The sequence below is a fragment of the Nicotiana attenuata genome, unplaced genomic scaffold (assembly GCF_001879085.1).
Source record: "Nicotiana attenuata strain UT unplaced genomic scaffold, NIATTr2, whole genome shotgun sequence".
Taxonomy (NCBI): Eukaryota; Viridiplantae; Streptophyta; class Magnoliopsida; order Solanales; family Solanaceae; genus Nicotiana; species Nicotiana attenuata.
In genome coordinates this window covers 38,444-49,473 of record NW_017671087.1, presented here as the reverse complement: position 1 = coordinate 49,473, position 11,030 = coordinate 38,444, and the positions used below count along the sequence as shown (strand labels likewise).

The 11,030-nt window shown below is 37.1% G+C and overlaps 1 protein-coding gene and 1 pseudogene across 1 annotated transcript; one reads left to right on the top strand and one right to left on the bottom strand.

Moving 5' to 3' along the window:
* Positions 1-1,034: 1,034 nt before the first annotated feature.
* On the bottom strand, positions 1,035-8,577 carry LOC109205838 (annotated as a pseudogene).
* Positions 8,578-10,029: 1,452 nt separating this feature from the next.
* LOC109205836 lies at positions 10,030-10,524 on the top strand. Its single transcript, XM_019368592.1, has one exon. The coding sequence runs from the start codon at positions 10,030-10,032 to the stop codon at positions 10,522-10,524; it is 495 nt and encodes a 164-aa protein (XP_019224137.1).
* The last annotated feature ends 506 nt before the right edge of the window (positions 10,525-11,030 follow it).

Here is an 11,030-nt window from a genome sequence, read left to right as displayed (position 1 = left end):
TGTTACCTTTTTTTTTTTTTTTTTGTATTTTCAATTTTTTGTTTGTTTGTTTTTCAACTTACACATTTTAAGGTAAAAGGCTTTTTTATGCATGATGAGCATGGTTCTAAAACATGAGTCAAGTTGGGCGGGTTGGGTTATGACCCATTGTTTAGCCCATCTTGACCAGCCCATCTTAGCCCAATTACACATTGGGCTGGGTTGGGCAATGACCCATTTATTGACCTAACCCATCTTGACCCGCCCAAATTCAGCCCAACCCGCTCATTTGCCACCCTATGTAATATCAAGAAAATTCCTCCCAATTTTCAGAAACTAATAAAAAAAAGCCAAATACTACCCACTTTGTTGTATTACCAAAAAAGTGGACCACAATATCCCTAGTATTGTCTCAATAAATGAACCTGCTGCATCTATAACAACTATATATGTTTTAATAGCTTAAAATCAAGAATCCAAAACCCCCAATACTAAGGTCTTTGAGCATATCCTTCTTTTGCCATGGCAACTCAAAGTGCACCAACTTCATTTCATACTATTCCCTCTAATGGCTCCAGGCCACATGATCCCTATGATAGACATAGCTAAACTTCTACCAAATCGCGGTGTCATTACCATGTGTGTGTAAAATGTAAATCGCGACGCAATCAACAATTCTACACCCCAAGAGTCATCTCGCTCGAATTCCTCCACAAGGCCCAAATAGAACCGCATCATGTGTGTAAATAGTCAACAGTCTCACAACCCATCATCGCATCACATAGTAGAGTAACACATGGAACATATCAGAACACGAATAAGATCAACCCTAACCGATGACACACCCCTCAACAATTGCTGTGCTGAGTAAACAAATCCGACCCGATGTAGAATACACATTCATTTAGAGCAGATGAGGTACTATATGGGTCGTGTAATTCTGATTTCTGCTTTTAATAATTACAATTTCAGAGAAAAGTTCTGTTTCTGTTCCTTTATTCTTCTACTCAAGCGTAATGCTCGACCAAATAAACCAATACAATACAAAAGATAAAAAGAAATAGAAAGCAAGTTTAATAAATAACAATACAATTTTGGGGTGTTATGGGATTTTATTTGCACCAGATGTTTAAATAACTGAGCTCATACCAAACTGCAGTTGTATATGTACAGGCCTCCTCCAACTAAACTCCGAAAACCATTTCCGTATCTAATGCCTCTCACCAGCATGGGTACGGGATAACTGTCTATCCAAAAGCAAAGTACTAACGCCAGGCTTACCATAGATTTACGGGGTAAAAGTTCCACGAAAGGTGCTATCAGATGCAATCAACTCCTGTAACAATGTGGAGAACTTTTTTCATCTCCATGATGGGATCTGCAATTCTGGATTTTGTACGCCAAGCAATATGCTCATCAGGTCTCACTAAAATGGCTCCTCTGTCCGTCATCTGACAGATGTCCCACCAGGATGGCGAATCTGATGAGCTCTTCACTTCCACAACTTCAAAAAAATTCGACGGAGTCAATGCAGCCTCACTTCTTCCGGTTCCATTAATACTTTCTTTTGGCCATATTACACAAACCTTTAAAGGCACTTTAAAATTGTTCGCCACCTCTATAGCAGCTCGAGCTAGATTGTAGGACTCCTCCAGTGGTGCTATTATAAGGACAAACTCAACGTTATCTCCAGATACAATGTCCAGAGTAGAGAATATTTCCTGAACAAGATCTACTGTTAGAAAAAAAATAATGAAACCTGAAACAGGATGACTATAGGTCGAATATTGTAATCTATTGCAAGGATCGAGATAAATTAAAAATCCCCACTTGATTCAATTATTTGGCTTCTCCAAACATGTGCCAAGAGATGAACGATATGAAATGACCATGATCTAACAAGGTCCAGCTCCTATATATACAATGTCCCCTTGAAAGAGTCCATACCTTACTTGACGGGTTAGAAAGCAATTTAACATTCATATGAGGGAGCCTTGATCCAGGTTCCGAGCAAGGAATATAATCCCTTCTTCGTCCTGAAGGTGCTTCATGCGCATTCAGCCCACTAAAATCTTCAGACACCAATGCTCCTTTTCGGTACCTAATGTAAACACATTGAAATTAGAGTACCGATGCAAACAAGTATTGCCAAAAGGATTTTTTAAGATATAAACAATCATCTGACGTACAGCTGAGATGTCTTTTTTTGGAGTTCTATTCAGAGTTGAGTCAGTATCCAGCATTTATAGGAGTCCATGAACTAGATAACTTTAATGACAAAGTCAGCTTGAGGAATTTGCATTAAATAGATAAAGCAAAAGTAGATACCCAACCTGAAACCAAGATCCTCAGCAGGGAACTGGAGCTGAAGGCTCTGTCCTCCTTCAAATATCTGTCTTAATTTGGCTAGCCTTGCAGATCCAAGTGGATTATTTTCATTCAATACAAAATCTGAGAGCTGTGCACGACCAATGCTGAATATTCCATCTAATATTGTCCTTTGAAGTCCAGATGGCAGAACAGAACCAACCGTGTTATTAAGAGCTCGATGTACTGCATGCAACACATAATCTTGTTAATCAGATACTGATGTAAAAAAGATTAAGTTCAAGTTTGCACTTTACCTGCATTTGCTATTGTTGGATCAAGACCAAGTGCAGCAGGAACTCTCATTGCCGCCTTAAAGTTTTGGACGCTAAGTGCTGTATTAAATTGGGCTATCTGAAACATTTTAAGGAGTGTATGAAGCTCGTAGGAAGAAAATCAGAAAATCGGTAATATTGTATTTTACACAATATGCATTATCAAACCAAGAATTGAGGAAATGAATACCTGACTACGTTCTAGTTCATAGGAGGTAAGAATAGATATTGGTGAGATACCCTTGATTACAGAAGCTAATTTCCACGCAAGATTATGAGCATCTTGAATACCAGTATTCATCCCTGTATAAAAGAAGACATCTTGAGCAGATTTCCTTCCCCCGGTCTGAACTATTAAATCCTCAAATAAAGAACAACAGCTGCAGATATATTCCATGAAGCAGAGTTGGATGCATCTTACATGACACCTTAGATCTTCACACTACCTAACTTAAAAGTTATCAAGATGCAGTTATTTTATCCCTGCAGAATAGAAAATATTCCTCCAGTTTCTTTTATTTTCCCCCTTCTCTTTGAGATATCTTGTCATATTCGAACAATCTCATCTAAACATTTAATAAGTTATCAAGGGGAAATGACACTATTATTTACCTAATGTGTTTTATTTTCTTAAATAATGGTGGGCTCCAGCTTGCGCGCACTCTCGACTGTTCTACTGGATACCTACTACCTCCCCCAGCACAAGTATCGAGTAAACTTTGCCCACCAAGGGTTAGACAGATGGGAAGAACTCTTTGTCTTTGCTGGCATATGAACCCTTATCTCAAAGATTTTCACCCACTTCATCGACTCCTAAGTCACACCCTTGGTGCCCTAATTATGCCTTTAAAAATTACTCTTTAAGAGTTGGCCAGGGATTCATGGCCAAGCATGTCAAAATATTTTTTTGATAGGGACTCGAACAAGGACATGCTTTCTTTGCATATTGGATTGCGTGAACTGTTTCATCCAAAAGCTTTAAATGCTCGAGAGGGAACGCTATTATAAACTTAATTATTTATTTGTTTTTGTTCTTAAAATTACCATATAACAATCAAGTTCCAGGTCTATAGTCAGATACAATATCAATTGTATTAAATTAGTAGTGCAATGCATAGTAACTAACATCACAATGTGGCTACTGATTGCAGCTTAGATCTCCTCCAACCTACTAAAGCTATCTTGGGCTTAATTTAAGCTAATTATAGCTTCGAAATTTTATGCTTATGCTGAAATCCTTTACCTGCCTCCCACAGAAATAACTTTGCTATTTTTACCGTTACATCAGCATTTCAGGAAGCAACTGCATTCGTCTGTATGACNCTACAAAATTAGAAATACACCTTTTAGCATTATTAGCAATAGAATTGACCATACTTGACCTTTTACTATCTCACATAATTACAACAAAGTTATCTTAAAAAATATCTAACACTTGACAAGATAATAGCATAACAAAACAAAAACTTAATCAATGCACAAATAGATTGCATACCAAAACCACCAGCAGGAGGAAATCGATGAGCAGCATCACCAGCAAGGATTATCCTGTTGTTACGAGACAGAAACTTCTCAGCTACTTCAGCATGCATCACCCAAGGCTTAATATCCATCACATTGACGTCTGCAAGCTCTTGGCCAATCAATTTGAAGATCAATCTCTTACACATCTACAACCAATTGTAAAGTACAAAGAACAACATGGTAAATAAACCATATTGGTTCAACTGTCAAGCACTGCAGCCATAGCCCCCATATTGCAGTAGATCCAAATGAATCCGGAGGAACATAAACCCATTGATTCATTCTCTTCCACTAATGGAAAATTTTAAGAACTGATAGAGTAAGCAAAAGATTCAACAAAAGAGTAGAAGAACACCTCGCAACTGAAGTCCTCAAGCTTTTGTTGAGGTGGATAAAATGGTACCTACAAAATTTTGACCAAAGCTATCAATAATGCTGTTAACCGATAACAACAAATTCAGATTTATAAATACGAGCAAGTGGATATTATAGCAAAGAGACAAATCACACATAATTAAAGAACTGGTTTACCTGCAGGACAAATTCCCCTTGCTTGAGATCATGGGCAACAAGAACACCAATAGCATCTTTTATTAAAGATGAAAAACAGCATGCCAGGTCTTTCTTTGATGAGATAATTCCCTAACTCTTGGCTTTGGAAGTGGACACTAACAAGATTTTGCAAGTCCTTTTCACCTCTCATGTTAATTCCTAAGGACTTTCTGACGGTACTTCCTGCACCATCTGTACCAACAAGGAAATGACACTGAATATCTCTCTTTATATACTTCCCTTCAGTAAGGAAAGATGCCGTTACACTGACGCCATGCTCAGCATCATTGATTGCAATGCACTCATGCCCCATAAAGATCTTCCTCTCGCCAATAGAGCCATGCTCACACTTTTCATAGTTTATCATACAGAAATCGAGTTTCTCAAGGTGCTTAAGCAGTAACCTGGAGAGCTTGTACTGGGAGAAGTGTGCAACAGAGATGGGACTCACAATCCGATCAAAATCTGACCAACAAAATGGAAAATGTTTGCAGAAAACAAAAGAATCACCAGTATGCATATAAGACATATCTTCCACGAAGCAAACTCAATAAATTTGTGATGCAATAGATGTATCTAATAAGATAAGATGGATACCATAGTACTCTCCCCATCTCATTTAACGAAACATTTTTTTCGCCGGAATGTAGAAATGTCTGACACGTTATTGGAATAATAGTACTTATAAACCTGTCAATATTTCATGGATTCGAGATCACTTGAATTTCAATCCAAAGCTGCAATTGACTCAATTATATCTTTACTGATTGCGAACGGGCCTTAATTACAGGCAATTGTTATTGCAACAACCCAATAAAATCCCACTAGTGGGGTCTGGAGAGGGTAGTGTGTACGCAGACCTTACCCCTACCCCGAAGGGGTAGAGAGGTTGTTTCCAAAAGACCCTCGGCTCAAGAGAACAAAAAGACAAAAGGAGACAATATTAGTATCACCACAGAAATCATAGGAAAAATAGGAACAACATGAAATCCAGACGAAAGATGCAAAGCAAAAGCGATAGCTATTAAATAGGTCCTGCACTGAAAAATAGTAAGACACAACATTGCCACTAGCTATCTTAGACAAACCTTACCAGACTAGTCTCACAAAGGTATTAAGTAAGGCAATAGTCAACTACCTCCTAACCTACAACCCTAATACTCGACCTCCACAACTTCCTATCAAGTGTCATGTCCTCGGAAATCTAAAGCCTCGCCATATCCTGCCTTATCACTCCTCACCAATACTTCTTAGACCGCCCTCTACCTCTTCTCGTTCCCTCCACAACCAGCCGCTCACACCTCCTTACCGGAGCATCTGAGCTTCTCCTCTGAACATGCCCGAACCATCTGAGCCTGGTTTCCTGCATCTTGTCATCAATGGGAGCCACGTGCACTTTCTCCCGAATATCATCATTCCTAATCTTATCCATCCTAGTGCGCCCGCACATCCACCTCAACATCCTCATTTCTGCTACTTTCATCTTCTGGATATGAGAGTTCTTAACAGGCCAACACTCAGCCCCATACATCATGGCCGGTCTAACCACCGCTTTATAGAACTTACCTTTTGAGTATCAGTGGCACTCTCTTGTCACACAGGACTCCAGATGCTAACCTCCACTTCATCCATCCTACCCCAATACGATGTATGACATCTTCGTCGATCTCCCCTCCCCCTGGATAACCGACCCAAGATACTTGAAGCTGCCTCTACTTGGGATGACCTTTGATTCAAGTCTCACATCCACGCCTACTTCCCCCGGCTCAGCGCTGAACTTACACTCCAGGTATTCCGTGTTCGTCCTGCTCAGCTTGAAACCCTTAACTTAAGAGCCTGTCTCCAAACCTCCAGCCTCTCGTTAACACCGGCTCGCAAATCATCAATCAGAATTATGTCATCGGCAAATAGCATGCACCATGGCACCTCCCCTTGAATATGGTGTGTTAACGCGTCCATCACCAATGCGAATAAGAACGGATCAAGTTCAAAACCTTGGTGTAACCCCATTACAACCGGAAAATGGTCAGAGTCGCCTCCTACTGTCCTAACCCGAGTCTTAGCCCCATTGTACATGTCCTTAATCGCCATAATGTAGGGAACCGACACACCTTTTGCCTCCAAGCATCTCCAAAGAACTTCTCTAGAAACCTTGTCATACGCTTTCTCTAGGTCAATAAAGTTATTGTTATTGCATATCATCTATTTTATAGTTTTTATGATGCTGTTACTATTTTTATGGTTTCTGTTAACGATACTGATATGTTATCTCTTCTTGTTTTATTTCCATCTTCCTGAGCCGAGGGTCTATCGGAAACAGCCTCTCTGTCCCATCGGGGTAGGGGTAAGGTCTGCATACACACTACCCTCCACATACCCCACTTTGTGAGATTTTACTGGATTGTTGTTGTTGTGCTTGCAAACGGGCACAATTTTATTCCATTTCATACGTTGAGAGTATCCGAAGTGAACAAAATGTAATTTGATGACTTGAGAAACCATAAGAGTGCAAAATATCCCATGTAACATTTTGTATTCAGCAATACATTAAGAAAGTGAAGACAACATTGCATCATCCATTTTAAGGAGTAGAAGAGCTAAGTCGCTTAAAAATTTGGTCATATTCACTTCTTAATTGTGCATTAGTTCAGAGCATTTAACATAAAACTTGACATGGAGAGTATTTACTTTGCAATAACAATAACCATGACTAAATTAATGACTTAAAGCATAACAATTTGAAAAACTAAGAATTAAAATCACTTACAAATCACATATATAAATCCTACCTTGAGGCTGTATATGATCAACAGCACCTAAAATAGGTCCTGTCAGTGATGTACAGTATATAAACTTTCTCCAAAACTCTACTGGCGGTTGAGATCTTAGAATCTCGTCTCCAAGACCATCCAATTTGCGAAATACCTAGAAACAATAGCTACATCAAAACAAACGTCTTCTAATCAAAATACTCTCAAATCAAATCTTCTTTCTAGGCAACACAACAAAAGGCAAAAAGAAAAAAAACTTCCACAGGACAAAACCAACCTCCATAGACCGGTTGTTGATGAAGTGTGCTTGAGGGTGTTTGGAAAAGACCTTATTCTTCTCTAAGATCGCACATTTTACACCTAACCAATACCAACAGAAATTATAGTCCAAATAACAGAACCCCAGAAAATAATTTTTACCCCTCACTTAAGACCTAAAGTCATTTCCTTCACAACGTCTCAACTCTTGGTCCATCTCACTTATTTCAGTCATTGTGTGAATGATCAAAACTATTTCGTAATTCATCTTAATTGTACAACCAGATTTTATATTCAACCAATCACTCGAAAATGTCCAGAAACTGATTTAAGATAAGTGAAACAATTTTTCACAATAGTATTTTTCATGTAAAAAAGGTATCCTCCATAGGGCAATAGGGGGAAAGGGTATCAAGAAAATACCAAGTTTTGTAAGAAGTATGGAGAGGACGAGACCAACTGGACCAGCGCCGATGATCAACACCGGCAAGACAGAATCGTCACTTGTAACAGATTTGGAGTCTGAAAATGCTCTGCCTCTGAATGACTGTCCACTCACTCTGATGTTGCAGAGACCAATGCAACTCCTTTTTGCACTAATCCCCCAAATTCCCATTCCCTTTCCCTGGAGCCCAACTCTACTCAACACAGAACTTAATTTCTGATGTTTAGGAGGCAAAAAGAAGAATTTTCCCACATACTCGTATTTCCTCCTGCTTCTGTACACCTATGTAGCATCCACCAGTAAAAGCGTTCGCCATTTAAAGCGCCAAATTTCTAGTTGCCCATTAATTAATGATTCTAAAAGAGTAAAAAAAGCTTTGAAGAATTTTCCAAGTTTTTTCTCCAATTGTCATCAATGTTTTTTTTGCTGTAATGTTTCTTTCTAGCCAACTCAAGCCTTTAGAAACTGCGGTAAAGGCTAAATATATCCTCTACTTTTAAATATTATTTACCTGTACCCCTCGTTATACTATTGAGCTATCTATACCCCTACCGTCATACTATTGGGTTATCTATACCCCTACTGTCATACTTTGAAACAAAAATACCCCTATTTTGAATGGAGTGCCACGTGGCAACACCAGATTAAAACGACTCATTTCCTTTTTTTTACCCGACCCGTTTTTTAAAAAAGTCCCNATTAAAACGACTCATTTCCTTTTTTTACCCGACCCGTTTTTAAAAAAGCCCACAACCTAACCCCTATTTTCATTTTTTTCCAGTTTTTTTTTTAAAAATTTTAGTTTTTAAAAAATGAAAATATTTTGTTAAAAAACAAAAAATATTTTTTTTCTATTTTTACAAATTTGTTTTTCCAGTTTTTACAAAACAAAATTCATTTAAAAAACTGAAAAAATGAAAAAAAATATTTTTCAAAAACGAAAATATTTTGTTGAAAAACGAAAATATTTTTTTTCTGTTTTAACAAAAAAAAATCAGTTTATACAAATTTGTTTTTTCAGTTTTTACAAAAAGAAAATCTTTAAAAAACCTGGAAAAAAAAACATTTTTCCAAAACGAAAATATTTTGTTTTAAATATATTTTTCAGTTTTTAAAACGGGTTGTGGGTTTTTTGTAAAACGGGTTGGGTAAAAAAAAAAAAAAGAAATGGTCATTCTAATCTGGTGCTGCCACGTGGCACTCCATCCAAAATAGGGGTATTTTTGTTCCAAAGTATGACGGTAGGGGTATGGATAGCCCAATAGTATAACGAAGGGTACATGTAAACAATATTTGAAAGTAGAGGGGTATATTTGGCCCTTTGCCGTAGAAACTATTTTTTTTTTTTCGAAAATAATTTGGACAAACCAAGAATGGTCCAAATGTCCACAATGGGGTATTATGGTAACTTCGTAGGGCTTTTGAGGGCATAGTGGATATTTAGCATTTTCTTTTTCCAGATATACCCTTTAGCAGATTTATTTTTTAATTTAATTTTTTCCCTCCAATTCTCTCTCATTAGTTTAGTTGTCTTACCTTCTCCATGCTTCTTTCACATTTACACATGCATGCTACACTCTTTTTCATAAAGCAATTTATACTCATATAAATATATCATACCAATTAAACGAAATAAACTAAAATATACGCATAGTATACTAAAAAAGTACGATTAAACTACTGTATTATAGTTTATATATTACTGTAACACTAAAATAATATTGTATTACTTTCTAACCCTAACACTTAAATATATAGTGCTTCAACTAAGAAGCTTTTCCAGCCCCCATTTTAATTTCTATCTTTAATTTGTTTTCTCCTTCTTCATCTCTTATCTTTCTTAGGGTTAGATTAAGGAATGGACCATGAGAAGAGGAATAATGCTTCAAAAGTTTATGTAGTGTTTCGTGGTAAGAGGCCTGGATTGTACAACTCTTGGCATCAGTGTGCTCCTATGGTTATTGGTGTCAAGGGCAGCATTTTCAAGGCCTTCAAAACGTATGATGAAGCCATAGCAGCTTTTAATGAGTTTAGAAATGGATCTCAAGCTGATAATATATCGTCATCGGAGGTGTATGTGTTATATCGTGGTAAAAGGCCCGGATTATACAACTCTTGGTGTGAGTGTGCTCCTATGATTATAGGTTTCAAAGGAAACATCTTCAAGTCTTACAAATCTTATGATGAAGCAGTAGCAGCATCCAATGAATTCCAAAAAGAAAATGTTTACAGTGAAGAACAATCTTCAAGTTCGTTTGTTGATGAAAGTGATGTTGGATCAAGTGCTATGTTATCTGTGTTGTTAGCTGAAATGTTTGTAGGGATGAAGATATCAAAAAATTGTTCAGTTTGATTGTTGATAAGAGTATTTTGTTCAGTTTGATTATTGTTTAGTTTGGTTATTATCAGTTTGATTGTTTAGTTTGATGTGTTATTGGTTGCCGCGTTCAACCTCTGTAGAATAGAGTATTTAGGATGCCAAAGCCTTTGTCTTTTGTACTCCCTGTTGAAATGACATAAAATATGTATGTTGAATTTAAAAAAAAAAAAAATTTTGAACTGAACTTAATGTTTTAATTTGTCTATATTGTTGGAACCTTGTAAGTGCCAAAGTGTTATCATTTTGCAATTGTTTTAATCCGTACTACATTGATTCATAAGCACTCAACTATCTTCAAGTACTCATCAACTATCTTCATAAGTTTAGTATGTGCTATATTTTGCATCTTCAAGTACTCAACTATATATCTTCATATTTATTGACAATACATTTTCCTATTGTCCAAGGTTGGTGTCATAAGTTCAATGTGCTATATTAATTTGGAAAAAAAATTGACCAATTTTAGAGGACTTAATTAA

Bases quoted from the DNA above. Each gene is read 5' to 3' on its own strand.
- LOC109205836 (XM_019368592.1), top strand. From the start codon at position 10,030: ATGGACCATGAGAAGAGGAATAATGCTTCAAAAGTTTATGTAGTGTTT.